Raw genomic sequence first — 18,479 nt, 5'->3', positions numbered from 1 at the left:
AATAAGTCAACCTTTAAAAGAAAAAGGTGAAAACGTAGAAACACCCACCCTGCCCAGCAGACAGCCCACCGCAGCTGCTCTCGCTGCAGTGACAAGATGGCTGCCAACACCCCGGGCTCACAGCGCATCCTGCTGGCAGCTCCTCCAGCCACCAGCTGCCCAATCCCATCTGGGCTTATGGGCAGGTGGGGGGACTGCCTGACAGGGCTGCCCACTGCAGCCCACCTGCCTGGCATCCTGAATGGCACATTGGGTGGCCAGGGAACAGGACCCTGCAGGCCATGTAGGCTGTCGCATTGGGGCCTTTCCTCTTGCTGTGCAAAGCCTCCTCCCAGGCTTGTGGCTGCACCTGCGGGGAGCAGAGGGGGACACAGGTGGCGACCCCAGCACGTGCTAAGCGCCATTTATTGTGCAAAGCTACGAAATGTACGGACACACGCAGGCCGAGCGGTGTGCGCGGCCAGGACTTCAGACACGACCCGCTGTCTTCAGCGACCACAAAGAGGCCTGGCTCTCGCGCCCTCTCCGTGCACGCATCTATACTAATCCTTGAGCACAAGCGGGGCCTTCACTTCATCGGCCACCTCCTTGCCACGCAGCGCCTCGACGATGGCCAGTGCGAACTCGAAGCTGGTCCCTGGGCCGCGGCTGGTAAGAATCAGGCCATCCCTCTCCACGCGGCTCTCCGAGTAGCTGTAATGACCTGTGAGGGAGGACGGACAGGGTCACATCCCCGGGCCAGGCCGCACATGCTCTGGCCACATCACTGGCTGCCAGGGGACCCATCCCAGCAATCCTGCGAGCCCTGAATCCAGTGCATGCGGGGCATGCCAAGGTCACTTTCTGTGGGCACAGCCAGCTCAGGGAGCCTTTGCCAGCTCTCTCAGAACCTGGGAATCACCCTGAATCCCACTCCACAGCAGAGGCAGCCCTTGGGGTCTGGCCTTGCCACAGATGGACAAGAAACCAGGAGGGAGGATGTGGGTCTAGGCTGGCGCTGGTGGCCGGGACAGGCTGGGACATTCGAGGTGGACTCCAGGGAGGAGCCCGGTGCCAGGGCAGGCCCTTACTGAGAGGCCGTGAAGCTGGCACTCAGCCGTTGGTCCTTTGGGTCTGACCATCTTGTCACTCAGTGACAGGGGACATCGGGGGCCCAGGGCAGGTAAGGAGCTAAGATCCCACTCCCCTGAGCCACTCCAGCCCCTGCGCACCCCGCCTCAGGGCAGACAGGGCACAATACCCGGCGTGAGTACGCCTCAGGCACGCCGCCCTCCTGCTCAGGAAAGGCCTGTTCCGCGACTCCCGCCAGCAGCATCCTCCTGGCGTGCCCCTCCCAGCGCTGCCTGAATGAAGCCACACACTCAGGTCTCCACAGAGTGGCTTCACAGCACACACAGGGACCAAGGTCTCCCCACTTCCTCCCCATGAAGCCATCAGGAAGTAACTGCAGTGAGAAAGACAACCCCTCCGCCATGCGGGACCCCTGGTCTGGGGGGGGAGGGAGTGTGTCATGAAGGGACCCCGTTTACTGAGGGTTAAGCCATGCCAACGAGGAAACCAGCGGGGCCAGGGACTCCAGCCACAAACACCGGGACAATAAAAGGTCTGGCAAATGCTGGCACCTTGCAGCTGGTCCAGGGCTGCCACCTGGTGGCGGCTATGATGACCAGCAGCAGGCAGTGTTTAGGGCAGACAGGGGCAAGCAGGCGTCAGGTACTAGGTGTTTCTCAAAGCAAAACGCCCAGAGCCGGAAGGCTTTTCAGCGAGCACTGGCCAACCCAGAGCCACGGCCATCCCACAGCTGCCACAGACCCACAGTCCCACAAAGCCTGAATGTCTGTTCCCAGGCACCGGAGAAGTTGGCCAACCCTGGCACAGGTCTGCCATTCAGCAGCCTTCCCCAGGCCTCCTGCTCTCACCTGTCAGCAGCACTGAGGCCTCGATGCACTGCCAGAGGCCACCCCGCTGCCACAGGCCCCTGGCGCTGCTGTGTGATATCACACGAGCACACACGGGCCTGAGAGCACAGCAGAGGCACTGCCATCAGCTGGTGGGCACTCGGGGTCGGCTTGAGGCTCAGCTGGTGGGTACTTGGGGGCCTGAGGCTCAGCTGGTGGACACTCAGGGTCGGCCTGAGGCTCAGCTGGTGGGCACTCGGGGTCAGCCTGCAGCTCAGCTGGTAGGCACTGGGGGGCCTGCCCCTGTGGCTCAGCTGGAGGGCACTTAGGCCTGCCCCTGCGGCTCCACTGGTGGGCACTCGGGGTCGGCCTGAGGCTCAGCTGGTGGGCACTTGGGGGCCTGCCCTTGCTCGGGTCTCCACCACATGGCTGCACATTCAGCCGCAGAGGACGGAGTTGAATGATGGGGTTGGGACGACTCTGGTCTCAAAGGTTTCCTGCTGACCCGCGAACACAGGGAAGCCAATTCCTAAAGTGCGAGTTCGTGAGCGTTCCCGATCGACTTTCAATCCCTGATCAATCTCAAGTTTCCAAGAAATGAGAGCACGTGGGGCAGACGCGGGAGGGTGGAGCCTGCGTGGGCCTTGCCCTGTCACGCCACCCAAGGAAGCCCAGCTCGTCCTGCACGCTCCTCCCCACACCCTAAAACCACCATTAGCTCCAAGTAAATTCAACTGCCCAGTTTCAATGCTCAGGGGCGGGCAGCCACCATGGCATGCTGGGGTGCCCACACCCCACAGTGACCCGCTGGAGATCTCTCTCCCATACTAACAGGTCTCAAAGGCAGCAGATGACACAAGCACTTTGATTTCTGCCACCCCTGAGGCGGGGATGGATGCCCAGGCCTGGTGCCCGCCTGGCTACTGTGGGCATTTGGGAAGTGGGCGGTGATGGATCTCCCGCCTTGCCTTTAAGACAGGAGGGAAACGGGCTGTAGCTCAGTGCCACAGCCTTTTTCTTAAAGTACCAACTTTTCTAGTTTGTTGCCCAGTTAATATCTTCCTACAGCTGAGGCCATGCAGTGTGGCGGGATGCGTGCCATGGATGCCAGGTAACAGCGAGGGCCAGTGTGGGGCTGCCACCCCGCCCGATCTGCCAAGCGGGGCAGGGCATGATGGGGGCTGGGCACTGGAATTTTCGGTACTTTCTGCTTAATGCTGCTGAGAATCTGAAACTGACCTAAAAATAAAGCTCACCAATTTTCAAATAAAAGCAACATGCAATAGAGAACATGTTATCCTTCTATTCTGGAAGCCCTGGCTATGCCCAGGGATGTTTTTGGAATTTACTAGAGTGGTCAGATGAAGACAAAAAGGGAAAACGATTCGAGCATGATGACACACGTCGTGACACACCCACCGTGGATCAGCTCACGCACTCGAGGGTGGGCGTGCGTGTGTGCTGCAAGCCCATCACTAAGCTGTACGCAAGGCGAGGCTGCAGCACAGCCTGTCAGGTCAGAGCAAACTTGAAACTGCAGGGCCGAGTCTAGCTTCCTCGTGGCTTCGCAGAGGTGACCTCCGAGAGGCACGAGGCGGAGTTCAGCTTTCCCTTACCCTTCAGTTACACTGTTTTGCACATTTTACTATGAACAGAATTGCGTTGGCAATAACTAAGGATTCCATGTGTCCGACCGTGTGAGTGAACCAGGGTCCCCGCAGCCCTTGGTCACTGTACAGCAGAGCAGCCTTCAGGTCACTCCGGACTGTGGGACAAGGACGCTGTCGGAACTGCATGACCCGAGTTAGGCGGGCACTGCGGCATCACTTCCTATCTGTGACAAGCAGGAACCCGCTGGCCTCTGGTTCAGAACTCATGCCGTGCTGCCTGGCGAGGCGCGGGCTGGGCAGCTGGGGTCCGGGCAGCTGGGGCCCGGGCAGCTGGGGTCCGGGCAGCTGGGGCCCGGGCAGCTGGGGCCTGGGCAGCTGGGGCCTGGGCAGCCGGGGTCTGGGCAGTGGCGGCCGGCAGGGCCTCTTCGGGGGAATGGCAAGCTCACGTCAGAAGCCTCCTTGTGCCTCAATTACAAGCAGATACTTACTCCCATTCATCATTTTGTCTTTAGCAAGTGGGTGCGTTGTAACCTTGCTTCCAAAACCGATCTCGTGAGCCAGCAGAGCCGTGGGACCTGAAACACAGAGGACATGGCTGACACGCAGGTACGGAAGGCCCAAGGCCAACGCCGCCGGCCGAAGCGTGCTGGGCCCAAGAGCCAAGTCTGCGCTCAGACGGGTCCAACGGGACGGTGAGGGAGGGCGTGGCGAACCAGCAGGTTTCCACCGGAGACAGAACTATCCCCGTAACCAGCGCCTCCGAAAGGCTGGCCTGACCCCAAGGCGGCACAGACACGGCGCCCTGAGCAACCAGAACCGAGTGTGAGCCAGGGGCCTGCCGCTGGGCTCACCGCCAAAGGCCTTGCACTCTGCACTTCGCTGTTGCAATTTGGTCTTCCTACTTGTAAGTGGAAAAACAGAATGGACACCCAGCCACCCACGCCCGCCCCCAGAGGCGCTGGGTCTGAGTGCCCCATCCCGAGAAGCCCGCCTGCAACGACTGAGGGGCAGCAGCGCCGCCGTGACCCCATCACGTGACTCACACGGATGGCAGCCGGGGCCCCTGATGCCGCGCCTCTCCAACAGAAGCCCTGAAATGTGCAAGCACCAACCTGAGCTTTTTATCCAAATTCATTCACTGAAAATGGCCAAAGTCACACAAGCACATTTTATATCCAATCAGTTTCAAATAAGAACTAAAACAAAAATCTTTATACTTTTTTTTAAGATTTATTTTATTTTTATTGGAAAGTCAGATATACAGAGAGGAAGATCCTCCACCAGATGGTCCACTCCCCAAGTAACCGCAATGGCCGGTGCTGCGCCGATCCAAAGCCAGGAGCCAGGAACCTCCTCCAGGTCTCCCACGCAGGTACAGGGTCCCAAGGCTTTGGGCCGTCCTCAACTGCTTTCCCAGGCCACAAGCAGGGAGCTGGATGGGAAGTGCAGCTGCCGGGATTAGAACCGGTGCCAACATACGATCCAGGCGTGTTCAAGCCAAGGACTTTAGCCACTAGGCCATGCTGCCGGGCCCAAATCTTTATACTTCTAACCACCACCTTATAAGGCTCAAAAAAAATTGTCTATCATCCCTTTTTCTAAGAGAAACCGGAAACACAGGCTCTGGGTCAGTGTGCTCTGAGAGCCAAGGGGACGGTGCTAAGTCCACGGCCTGGGCAGTCCCTGCCGGGCAAGCCTGAAGCCCTGGCCCTCCTGACCTGTCGGAGTCCGTGACACGCCTGTGGGCTGCTCAAGTGAGCGAGGCTGGAATGACGTCAGCCTCTGCCCAGCACGAGGGGGCGGGCTGCCTCAAGTCGCTTTCCCCCTCAGATCCGAAGCCCCAACACAAGCGGGTACTTCACGAAGACCGTGAAAGCTGACAAAGGGACTGGAAGATAGCTTCGGTACAGAAGGTTCTGGAAATCCACGCGTGGGGTTGTATCACACACGTCCTGCAGAACTTGTCACAAATCCCGAGTGTCAATTTGAACCCAACTCCTTTGCCGACCAAGCGGTCACCATGCAGAGTTCCTGTGAGGGGATCCAGCACTTTCCCCGTGGCGCAGAAGGAGGGCTCACACCCCAACACCAGCCTCCCTGTGTAAGACACCACGTGGCAGCATGCCCGCAGAGGGAGGGGTCTCTGCGCTGCTGCCCCGCCCCCGGGGGAGGGGGCCCGATACCATCTCCCAACTGCCCACCATGCTGAGCCACTTGTTAGTACTGATGTCTGAGGTTCAGAACTCTCACTCCGAGCATGAGACAGGAGGCACTAAGTGTGTCATCGTCTCACAGCCGCCCGCTCAAAGGCTGCTGTGGGCAGCAGCGGGGAAGGCTGGCGAAACGCCAGGGTGGAACGCCACCAGCGCCACCTGCTGGTGACTTATAAAAGGACGCCTGGCCAATGCCCGTGTCCGAGGTCCTCCTTGCCCCATCTGTGGCTGCCCACTCTTTGCAAGCCCTACATGCTCCACTCAAGCTAAGCCTCCTTGCACTGTCCTCTCAAGACCACCTCCGCTCTCGTTCCTTTACTCAAGACTAGCGGCTAAACTTGCATCACCATCAAAAACATCACAAGGGCCCGGCATGATAGCCTACCGGCTCAAGTCCTTGCCTTGTACGTGCTGGGATCCCACATGGGCACCGTTGCATGTCCTGGCAGCCCCACTTTCCATCCAGCTCCCTGCTTGTGACCTGGAAAAGCGGGGGAGGACGGCCCAAAGCCTTGGGACCCTACGCCCATGGGAGACCAGGAAGAAGCTCTTGGCTCCTGGCTTTGGATCAGCTCAGCTCCGGCTGTTGCAGCCACTTGGAGAGCAAATCAGCAGACAGAAGTTCTTCCTCTCTGTGTGTCTGCCTTTGCAATAAAAATAAATAAATCCTAAAATAAACTACTATGATCACTTTCAAACAAACAAAAACCAATCCCCCCAAAACCACGGCCTGGTGCCACCTGCAGCGCTCTGAACACCCTGACCCTCTCGTGCCAGCTCTGCTCCCCGCCCCCGCCCAGGACAGCTGTCTCCTGGACTTGCGCCCAGCACAGTGGTGCGGGGTGCACATGGCCAGAGCGCCTGGGTCGAAGGCAGGCGTGCCATGGGGTGAGCTCAGGGACACCCGTTGACATCCTGCCGTGCAGTCCTGCCTTCTCCCGGCCCTGGGCACAAAGCCAGCCCAACTCCTTCCTCCTTCACTCGGAGCACTGAGGGCCCCACGCCCTCTCAGACAAGGATGTGGGGACAGCAGCGCTGCCCCCTGCTGCATCAGCTCTAGGACTGGGAAGCTTCCAGAAGCACATGTCACTCAGTCATCACTGCTGAGAAGGAAAAGGGCAACAGGTGCCTCGGAAGCGCCCCCTTTGGCCTGGGACCCTCGGGAGTCTCCGGGGCCCCAGCCTGCAAGTTCTGCTACAAAGCTTGCAGACATTCTAGCGAATCAGCCTGTCATTTCCTCGCCTGCTCTTCCTAGAGTCCTGAGGCCGGAGGGCACCGGTGAGGAGCCCACCACGGCAGAGCCCACCACGGCAGAGCCCACCATGAAAGAGCCCTCCACGGCAGAGCCCTCCACGGCAGAGCCCACCACGGCAGGGCCCTCCACGGCAGAGCCCTCCATGGCAGAGCCCACCACGGCAGAGCCCTCCACGGCAGAGCCCTCCATGGCAGGGCCCTCTACGGCAGAGCCCTCCACGGCAGAGCCCTCCACGGCAGAGCTCACCACGGCAGAGCCCACCACGGCAGAGCCCTCCACGGCAGAGCCCTCCATGGCAAAGCCCTCCACGGCAGAGCCCTCCATGGCAGAGCCCAAGCTGCAGCCCGCTGTCTGATCCGAGAGCCAGAACAGGCTCCAGTGGTCCCAGCACACAGCTGGCAGGGAAGCAGACTGGTCCTAAATGCCACGCTGTACGTACGGCACAGTGCCCACGGCTCCAGCAAGGCAGAGCCAGCATGGGGCAGAGCTGCTGACTGCTGAGGGCAGCACAGCCTCCTGGCAGCAAGACCTGCTGTGACAAGCTGTCTCCTGGATTCCAGAGGGCCTCCCTCTCCTCCGAGTCAGCCAAGCACGGAAAATGCCAACTGCTGTGCAACAACCTGCTCCTGTGTGAGATCCACGGCCTCCGGGCCACATGGCCCGGTGTGCCAGGGCTGCGGGCTGCGGCACACGGTACCTGCACACATGGCCCGGCGTGCCAGGGCTGCGGGCTGCAGCACACGGTACCTGCACACACGGCCCGGCGTGCCAGGGCTGCGGGCTGCGGCACACGGTACCTGCACACACGGCCCGGCGTGCCAGGGCTGCGGGCTGCGGCACACGGTACCTGCACACACGGCCCGGCGTGCCAGGGCTGCGGGCTGCAGCACACGGTACCTGCACAGATGGCCGCGATGAGGCCCTTCCTCTGCTCCTGCTCCTTCAGGATCTCCTTCACGGCGGCCGACTGCAAAAGAAGCACAGTCAGTCAGCCGGACACAAAGCCACTTCTCCAGGCTCCTGCCAGGAAACCTGGGTAGAACAAAGTTTAGTTCAGACCACAAAACAGCCAATCTTCTCCAACAACCACTGCTACATCACTGAGTCTGTCTTTGAATCCTGATATAGCAGTTAGCCCGAGGGACACTCACCCCTCACCTGCATGGACAGGAACAAGGCAGTGGCTCTGCTGGGCAGCCCCTTGTCTTTCTGCTTTTCAGGTAAATAGTGGGTGGGGAGCGAGGGTGTGGCCGAGCACAGTCGAGGCTGGCGGGAGCACCACTCAGGGCTGGCTGCTCTGCTGCCTGCCCTCATCAGGCCTTGAACAAGCCGCTGCGGCGGGCTGACCCTCACAGTCCAGGGACACACAGGTGGCCTTGTAGCCTTGCATGCCTAACCTGCCACCTGCACAAAGGCAGAAGACACTCCTGCTGGTGGCGACCAGTGTCTTACTTGGAGCTCCTTTCCTGGAACTTGTCTGCAAAGAATCGCCCCACCAGTTCGCTTATTTCCATGGTCAATATTCTCAGAAGTCTGAACTCAGGCTCGCACGTGCATGCTCCTTCGGCTGTTGCCATTTCATTCACAGCCCCCTCCCTGAAACAGCGGAGCGACAACCCAGCGGAGTGACAACCCAGCAGAGCGACAACCCAGCGGAGACCCCCGGCTCTGCGCGCCGGCAGAGCTGCCCAGTCCCGGCGGGGCTGCCCTTACCTCGCTTAGATTCTGTGCACCCAGGTTACCTCCTGGTAGGACGATCACGTCATAGGGGCCCTGAAAGTTTAAGAAGAAAAAAGTGAAAACACTGCATTTTAAAAGTGGAAATGCATATTCCACACTTTAAACAGGAGACACAAGCAAAACCCAAGCAAGACGTCACGTCTGGCTATGAATAGATTGAAGTCGATTTGCTGTGACAGACAGCCGTCGTCTCCAACAACACACTCCAGACAAGAACACAAAAGCACGCCCACACTGCACTGAGAGGCGAGGGGTAACCTGTGTGAGTGTACAAACACGACAGAGCCCAAGTGTGTACACACGGGTGCTCACCAACACCGGGTCATCTAGGTGCATGACACACACACTCATGTATGCAAGTAAAACACAAACACACACCTCTCCTTGTGTGCGTGTGCGAACATGTTACACCAACATGTGCTTGCAGGTGCTCAGACGGAACACCCAGACCTCTGTAACCCACGTGTGCCCATGTGACACAGCACCTCAAGTGTGCCTGTGTGTGACACAGTACCTCACGTGTGCCTGTGTGTGACACAGTACCTCACGTGTGCCCGTGTGACACAGCACCTCACGTGTGCCCGTGTGACACAGCACCTCACGTGTGCCCGTGTGACACAGCACCTCACGTGTGCCCGTGTGACACAGCACCTCACGTGTGCCCGTGTGACACAGCACCTCACGTGTGCCCGTGTGACACAGCACCTCTCGTGTGCCCGTGTGACACAGCACCTCTCGTGTGCCCGTGTGACACAGCACCTCACATGTGCCCGTGTGACACAGCACCTCACGTGTGTCTGTGTGTGACACAGCACCTCACACGTGCCTGTGTGTAACACAGCACCTCACGTGTGCCCGTGTGACACAGCACCTCTCGTGTGCCCGTGTGACACAGCACCTCACATGTGCCCGTGTGACACAGCACCTCACACGTGCCTGTGTGTAACACAGCACCTCACGTGTGCCCGTGTGACACAGCACCTCACGTGTGCCCGTGTGACACAGCACCTCACGTGTCTGTGTGTGACACAGCACCTCACGTGTGTCTGTGTGTGACACAGCACCTCTCGTGTGCCCGTGTGACACAGCACCTCACGTGTGCCCGTGTGACACAGCACCTCACGTGTGCCCGTGTGACACAGCACCTCACGTGTGTCTGTGTGTGACACAGCACCTCACGTGTGCCTGTGTGTGACACAGCACCTCTCGTGTGCCCGTGTGACACAGCACCTCACGTGTGCCCGTGTGACACAGCACCTCTCGTGTGCCCGTGTGACACAGCACCTCACGTGTGTCTGTGTGTGACACAGCACCTCACACGTGCCTGTGTGTAACACAGCACCTCTCGTGTGCCCGTGACACAGCACCTCACGTGTGCCCGTGTGACACAGCACCTCACGTGTGTCTGTGTGTGACACAGCACCTCACACGTGCCTGTGTGTAACACAGCACCTCACGTGTGCCCGTGTGACACAGCACCTCACGTGTGCCCGTGTGACACAGCACCTCACGTGTGTCTGTGTGTGACACAGCACCTCACGTGTGCCTGTGTGTGACACAGCACCTCACGTGTGCCCGTGTGACACAGCACCTCACGTGTGCTCACTGGCCAAACACAATGTGCACATGCATAACACAGCCCCAGGCGTGCACACAGCTCACCCACAACCACACGCAGTCTGCACGCTCATACGTATGCACACGTATGACAAGATGCACCTGCTCAGAGGTGCACTCCGAGGGGTGCAGTGGGGATGCGGGGGACCAGGCAGCATGACAGGGACACGTGAGCCTGCACTCAGGTCCACACCATGTGAATTATGTGCAATAAGCTGGTACATAGCAGTCAAAATACCAAAAGTTTAAAAGACAAAGGGAAATTAAATCATCCAATATTTTATTATCTCAAATATCAAAACATCCTAGAGAGCTAATAATTAATACCAAGTTCGTGAAATTACAAAATACTGTTGTAATAATATTTTAAGACACTGAAAGTTAAAAAATTTTTTTCAACTACAAAATGACAACCTAGTACTTACTACAACATACTTTTGAGAATTAAGTTTTTTAGAGCCATGAATATTTTGTTGTTATTTTTAAACTAAACACCAAAGCCAAGAAGAAAACGTGACAGCCTGGACCTTCTCTTTCTGGAGTCTGAGCATCAACTCCACACATGCCAGCCCTGACCCAGACACTCGCACTCAGCAGGATGAAGGCACGCGGACACTCCCCTTGCGCTCAGCCCGCCGCCCGCGAGCACCATGGGCCAATGCTGGACGCCCCACGAGCGGGCCAGCCGCACTGAGCACCGGGAGCTCAACTCTCCGCCTCGGGCCAGCTCCCCGTGCTCAGTGGGGCTCCCTTCACGAGCTGGCTCTGCCCGCCGCCTGTGTCCTGTCACCCAGCCTTTGTGCCACACCTGGGACAGGGAGCCAGCTCTCACTACAACCTCCACCGCCTTTAAGAGCAGAGAAGCAAATGTCTATATTTCCAAAAGCAATATATACTTTAAATGCAATCCCAATCAAATTACCCAAAACATTCTTCATTGAACTGGAAAAAATGATACAAAGGTTCATCTGAAAATACAAAAAAACACGAATAGCTACAACCATTCTGAAGAATAGGAACTTATCAGGGGGAATCACAGTCCCTGACCTCTGGACATACTACAGGGCACTGGTTATCAAAACAGCCTGGTACTGGCACAAAGACAAAGAAGAGGATCAATGGAACAGAATAGAAACAACAGAAGGAAACCCATATAGGTACAGCCAATTAATCTTTGACAAAAAGACAGATGACAATCCAAGCAAATGGGAAGGTCTATTCAACAAGTGCTGTTGGGACAACTGGCTGATAGCCTGCAGAAACAAGAAGATAGACCCATACCTCTCACCATACACTAAGATCGAATCTAAATGGACAAAAGACTTAAACCTACACCCAGAAACCTTCAAACTTTTGGAAGAAAATGTAGGAAACACACTACAAAATCTAGGTGCAGGCCCTGACTTCCTAAAAAGGACACCAAAGGCAATAGCAATCAAGACCAAAATAAACAAATGGAACTATATCAAACTAAGAAGCTTCTGCACAGCAAGGGAAACAACAAAGTAAAAAAACAACCCACAAAAAGGGAGATCTTTGCACACTGCACAGGCGATAGGGGGCCAATCTCCAGGATACACAAAGATCTACAGCACAACCAAAGCACCAAAACAAACTACTCAAGAAATGGGCACAGAAAATGGGCAGACGTTTCACAAAAGAACAAACCCAAATGGCAAGCAAACATATGAAAAAATGCTCAAGTTCCCTGGCAATAAGGGAAATCCAAATGAAGACAACAATGAGGTACCACCTAACGCCAGTAAGGATGGCTCACATACAAAAAACCACCAACAACACTTGCTGGCGAGGATGTGGGGAAAAGGGAACCCTACTCCACTGTTGGTGGGACTGCAAACTTGTATGGCCTCTATGGAAATCAGGATGGAGGATACTCAAACAACTGAAGATCAGCATACCATATGACCCAGCAACAGCACTCCTAGGAATACATCCAAAACACCTGTTTTACAAGAGACCAACATGCACCTCTATGTTTACAGCAGCACAATCAATAATCGCAAAGACTTGGAAGCAACAGATATGCCCATCAACAGAAGACTGGATAAGAAAGCTATGGTTTATATACACCATGGAATACTACTCAGCTATTAAAAAAAACGAAATGCAATTTTTTGTGGCTAAATGGGCCCGACTGGAATCCATTATGCTAAGAAAAATGAGTCAATCCCAAAAGGTTAAATACCACATGTTTGCCTTAATTTGAGATGAAAAGATGTCAATCTGGAAAATAGTACCTGTATATTGTAATATTATTGCAATCTCTGACAGCCTATCAGCAAAATCATGCTTCAACACTATAAACAGCTAAACACTAAAATGAAAATAGACACGAGACAGCTGAATAGTAATCTATAGCCATTTTGAGGTGTATAAAACCCGGCTGAATATAAACCAAAACCGAAATGTCTATGAAGAAGTCACAGGATGTGGTTAAGAACCTGCATTTTCCTATTAACATATTGGTTAATCAATACCATGTCAATTAATGCCATAATGCTGTAAATTGTTGTTGATGCTATGTTGGGGCTTTTAATTGATTGAGAAGATACTCTGCCGGTTTTACCTTCAGACCAGAAATGGTCTCACCAAGAAATCACTGAACCCACTAGGATAATAAGATGCTGGACTTTATGCTGGGTAAATACTTCCAATGAAAGAACCTCAACTAAATTTGAACTGTGGCAATGCAGCAAGGTGGAGAAATCCACCATGGGGAGAGGGTTCAGGGAGGGGTGGGGGGGATCCCAGTGCCTTTAACATTGTCTCATAATGCAATAAAATTAATTTTTAAAAAAGATGAGGAACTTATAAAAAAAAAAGAGCAGAAAAGCATAATTCTAAGACTTTAAAAAGCGGCACAGTACAGGCAGCCCTCTCCCTTGCCCTAAGTCCCAGTGCCAATCAAGGCTGAGCTGTCCCCGTGAAATGCGTCGCAGGCCACCTGTGTCAGCAGAGGGAGGCGTGAAGGGACGCTGACACGGGGGCGGGTGGGAGAGATGCAATTCCCACACTGCCTGTTAAAAAAATTAGAATGGGGGCAAACTCCACGGTGCAGTGAGCTCACCCTCAGCCTGCGCTGGTGGCAGCCCGTGCTGAAGCTCCGGTTTGAGTGCAGTCTACCCTTACTTTCTGTTACTTTTATTGCAAATGTAGATTTACAGAAAGATCTTCTATGTGCTGATTCACTCCCCAAATGGCCACAGCAGTGGAGCTTCTTCTGGGACTCCCACGTGGGTGCAGGGTCCGGGATCTAAAGTGGAGCAGCTGGTACATGAACCAACAGCCACATGGGATGGCAGCGCCAAAGGCAGAGGCTTAACCCACTACACCATGGTCCCAGCCCTAGTCTGCTCTACTTTCTTTCTTTCTTTTTTAAGATTTATTTATTTTTATTGGAAAGTCAGATATGCAGAGAGGAGGAGAGACAAAGAGGAAGATCTTCCGTCCAATAGTTCACTCCCCAAGTAAGCGCCACTGCTGGAGCTGAGCCAATCCGAAGCCAGGAGCTCTTCCAGGTCTCCCACACGGGTGCAGGCTCCCAAGGCTTTGGGCCGTCCTTGACTGCTTTCCTAGGCCACACGCAGGGAGCTGGATGGGAAGCAGCTCTGCTGGGATTAGAGCCAGTGACCATATGGGATCCCGGCACGTGCAAGGCGAGGACTTTAACCACTACACTATCGCACCAGGCCCATGTGCTCTACATTCAATTCAGCTTGCTGCTAAGGAACTTGGGAAAGCAATGGTGGGCCCCTGCCACCCATGTGGGAGACCCAGATGGAGGTCTGCCTACTGGCCTGGCCCAGCTCCAGTTGTTGAGGCCATGTGGGCAGTGAAGTCGCATGTAGCGGTTTCCATCTGTGTCACTTGGCCTTCAACAAGCCGTCAGCACAGGAGGTGAGGACGTGTGTGTGAGGCAGAACCTGAGCCTGCGCGGGGCTCCCACCCAGGCGCTGAGCGCTGCGGCCCTGAGCACCTCCACAGGCGAGACGAAGCTCACAGCCCCGGGGGTTGAGGAGCTACCAGCAAAGGCATCTTAGCCCAGCAGTTTCCGTTAAGTCGGTCTCTGCTAGCAACAGCCTGCGGAGCGGTCGGGAGCAGGGCAGCACAGCCGGGCCACGAGCGGCAGGGCCTGAGGACGGCAGCACTCCACACGCGACACAAACCTGCTTTCTCGCATCTTCCAGGCTGGCGTCAGGGCAGATGACCACATCACGGCTACACTGCACAGGGTCCTTCCCGGCCAGGCCGGCAACAATGACCTTGATCTACGAGAGAGAAGCCAACGGGATGTTTAACGACCCCGACATGCTGAGAGCGGTGTATTCACAGATGTCCTTAACACAGAACCACACTGAGTTTAAGCCAGTATTAGTTGGTGTTAGCCAAATTTATACCGAATCACCAGGTCTAGCGGCAGCTGGGTTCCCAGCACCCTAACTGGGACACCCCTGTTCCCTCAAGTGTTCCAGTGTGGACAATAAATTACATGACCAGCCTATTAATAACTGCAGGGAGTAATCTTACAAGGTCACTGTTACCATTCAACTTCACTTTGAAAAAAAACTTGTTTTATTTGAGATGCAGAAAGGTAAGAGCGAGAGCGAGATCTCCCACCCACTGGTTCGAAATGCTCGGAGTCACAAACTCAGTTGAGGTCTGCCCCGTGGGTGCCAGGGCCAGGGACCGTGCCATTACCTGCAGCTGCCTCCCGGCGCACACTGGCAGGAGCCGCACGGAGACTCACGCCTCCGCCATGCGGTGCCATCAGAGCCTCTTCCCCACCGCCCCGTGCGGTGCCATCAGAGCCCCTTCCCCACTGCCCCGTGCGGTGCCATCAGAGCCCCTTCCCCACTGCCCCGTGCGGTGCCCTCACAGCCCCTTCCCCACTGCCCCGTGCGGTGCCATCAGAGCCCCTTCCCCACTGCCCTGAACAGCCCCTTTCAGGTCAGTTTCAAAGGCAGAAACCCAAGTTCAAACAAGGAAAACCTGTTTGTCTTGCAAAAGTTTAAAAGTAGACAAGAGGAATTTTCCCATCCTGTTTGTAGGACTGCTACACTGGGAAGACCTTGGCAGGATTCAGCAAGGATGGTCCCCGACCTCCAACTCCATGTTCAGGACACAGCCTGGGAACAACCCTCATGTCTGCCAAGGGAATCCCTAGGACAAAGCTCACAGTGACAGCGACAAGGCTGGGCATACTGTGCACACACGAGGGCATCACCAAGGGGCCCTTGTGAACGAAGCCACGTGTAGCCATGTCAGTTACACAGGTACACGCCACTCTAACGACATGCGTGCACACACAACACCAGTGTGAGAGCTGGCACTCCTAGGGCAGGTGGGCACAGAAGAAAAAGCACCAGCAGGCCTCTGGGTGTTAGGTCTCTAAAGAAACAGGCTGGAGGGGTGGCGGTCTGGCACAGCCACCAAGCGGGCACTTGGGTGCCTGCATACCACAATGCAATGCCCAGGTTTGGGCCACCTGCTGGACACACAACAGAAGGGCCAGGTCACGGCTCAGGCACGCGGGTTCCTGCCACCCACAGGAGACCAAGAAGGGTTCCAGACCCAGGGCTTCAGCGTGGCTCAGCCCTGTGTGGAGGGCACGTGGCTCAGCCCTGTGTGGTGGGCACGTGGCTCAGCCCTGTGTGGTGGGCACGTGGCTCAGCCCTGTGTGGAGGGCACGTGGCTCAGCCCTGTGTGGTGGGCACGTGGCTCAGCCCTGTGTGGTGGGCACGTGGCTCAGCCCTGTGTGCTGGGCACTTGGGGAAGGAGCCAGCAGATGCAAGATTTGCTTCTTTCAAACACACACTGAGTGCAGTGGCTTGGGGCACCCATGTCCCATCCCATGTAGCAGTGTTGGCTCTGGTGCCAGCTTTTCTGCTCTGGAGCCCGGGAAGAAGCGGGTGACCATGCTGCCATCCACACAGGAGACCTGGCTCCTGGCTCCAGCCTGGCCTGTGGGGTGAACCAGCAGATGGAAGGCCTCTGTCACTACGCATTTCAAATAAATAAGGAGACAGTTTCAAAAAGTTAGGAAACAGGGTTCAAAGAAATATGGCAAAACATTAGCAAGCACTAAATACAGGGATTGAATAAACAGGCGCTTCTTGCCACACCAGCTATTCTGCAATTATTTTATTCAAAGTGAACTTTCTAGAAATCCTAAAACTTGGGGCAGCAGGCATTGCAGCACAGCACGCAAAGCTGCTGCCCGTGACGCTGCCATCCCACACCAGGGTACCAATTCACGTTCCAGTTGCTCTGTTTCTGCTCCCACTCCCTGACTAACATGCCCGGGGAAGTGGGCAGTAGACCAGCACCTGCGCCTGGCACCCACACGGGAGACCCACTGCACCTGCAGACCCCTGGCTCTGCCCGGCTCAGGCCAGCGTGCCCAGGCTCTCTGCCTTGGAGATAAATCAATCTTCAAAAGCTGAAAACAAGAAAGGCTCCTGAGGCCCGACTCACGCCAGCTCGCCTCATCACGTCCACGGGGATGACCGTCTCCATCTCCTCAGCCCCTTTCGCCAGGATGACCAGGGCTCGCTTAGCAGCCATTGCGAGGGTTTTTTCTCTTTCGGGACTTAAAAAAAAAAATAGGATAAGTCAAATGCTTAAGTTCTTGAACTTTCTCAAAGTTAAGTAGGTATTTCTCAGGCTCCAGGCTCTGACAGACAAGGGCCTGAGCCCCAGAGGACCGTCGGTTAACCGCTGTGCTGCGTCTGACCCAACACAGGGAGACAGCAACCGCAGTCCCCCTAAAGCCACCTGGACCAAGAGCTGGTGGAAAACAGAGCTAAAAGATGGGTTTATGTTGGTACAGAAACGTCTAAAATCCACGCACAGGAGGGGTGGTTATCAGCATTCACACACACACGCACAAACCCCATGCGTGGATTTTACAGTTTTTGCGCCAACCATCTTTGGAGTTCCCACGAACTTTCCGCAGCGGCCTTCGTGTTTTCTGACAACCACACACGAAGCTCTGGCCGCATTTCCCGCGAGCCGTTCCGCGGGAGCTGCACTCCACGCGCGGCGCCGAGAGGGTCGCCCGTGACGGGGCGCCGAGGCCCCTGCACAGCGGCCCTGACAGCCGTGACTTCAACAAGCCCCGGACCGCGCGTCCGGCCCCCGGCCCCGCATCCCGCGACCGGCCCGGCCCGGCCCCGCGCCCCGCGTCCGGCCCCCGGCCCCGCGCCCCGCGTCCGGCCCCCGGCCCCGCACCCCGCGTCCGGCAGCCGGCGCCGCACGCTCACCCCGACCCGCCGCCCGCCACAGCGCCGCGCACCCGCCAGGCCCCGCCCCTCGGCCTCCGCCGCGCGTCCCGTGACGTCACCTCCGGCCGAGTCCACGGCTGCGGCGGGGGAAGCCTGCCCGGGAGTGCGGGAAGGACGGCGCACCGCTGCCCTGGCGCGGCTCTCCGCGTCCCCCACGGAATGGCACATCCTGCCCGGCGCCTCAGGCCGCGTGTGTGCCCCCTGTCACGCGCCCGTTTTCCGCGCTTCGTGAGGTTCTAGTGCGTTCCCCCGGGGGTCCTCCTTCCTGGAGCGTCGCCCCGGTGCCCCTCGTCTTTCGGGACTCTGCGGTCCAGGGGTCTCCAGGCCGGTCTCGCCCACGCGTGGGCCGGCGACTCCGCGGGCTCGCGGTGCCCTCCGTGGGTATTTCCCCGTGTTCTCACAGGATCGGAGCGATGCTGCTCGTATCAGTCTTAACAAGTTCGAAACGAGTGACTGTAAAGCTTTTGTTTTTGTTGGAAAGGCAGGTTTACAGAGAGGGAGAGACATACAGACCCACCATTTGCTGGCTCACTCCCCGGAGCTGGACTGGTGGAAGCAAAGAGCTTTTTCCCAGTCTCCCACGTGCGTGCAGGAGCCTAAGCACTTGGGCAGTCTAAATCTGCTTCTCAGGGTTAGCAGGGAGCCGGATCAGAAGCTGACTAGAAGCAGTGGAGGGGGTGGCTTAGCCCCTTAAGCCCCAGCAGCCCGTTGGCAGGCACTGCACAGAGGGCACTGTAGTGCCCAACTCTATACCTGGGTTGTACTTGTGCCAGTGTAACTAGAGGAGAAATCTCCAGGATTGGAAAATATGTCTGAGCAAGTCCGTGAGAAATAGGTGACAT

At 56.6% G+C, this 18,479-nt stretch overlaps 1 protein-coding gene across 2 annotated transcripts; it reads right to left on the bottom strand.

Moving 5' to 3' along the window:
- Positions 1-387: 387 nt before the first annotated feature.
- On the bottom strand, positions 388-17,632 carry PARK7 (Parkinsonism associated deglycase). 2 transcript variants are annotated; one of them, XM_040987854.1, is made up of 7 exons: positions 17,617-17,632; positions 16,829-16,943; positions 14,521-14,622; positions 8,690-8,749; positions 7,874-7,943; positions 3,997-4,083; positions 388-703 (listed from the first exon to the last, which is right to left on the bottom strand). In XM_040987854.1, the coding sequence occupies exons 2-7, from the start codon at positions 16,916-16,918 to the stop codon at positions 543-545; spliced, it is 570 nt and encodes a 189-aa protein (XP_040843788.1). In that variant the 5' UTR covers positions 16,919-16,943; positions 17,617-17,632; the 3' UTR covers positions 388-542. The 2 variants fall into 2 exon arrangements, with proteins under 2 accessions (XP_040843788.1, XP_040843791.1); XM_040987857.1 differs by lacking the exon at positions 17,617-17,632 and adding an exon at positions 17,585-17,599.
- Positions 17,633-18,479: the final 847 nt, after the last annotated feature.

Source organism: Ochotona curzoniae, unplaced genomic scaffold, assembly GCF_017591425.1.
Source record: "Ochotona curzoniae isolate NIBS_2020 unplaced genomic scaffold, NIBS_Ocur_1.0 contig_4792, whole genome shotgun sequence".
NCBI classification, from domain to species: Eukaryota; Metazoa; Chordata; class Mammalia; order Lagomorpha; family Ochotonidae; genus Ochotona; species Ochotona curzoniae.
The sequence above is the reverse complement of the archived record's forward strand: the minus strand, read 5'-3'. Positions and strand labels throughout refer to the sequence as shown.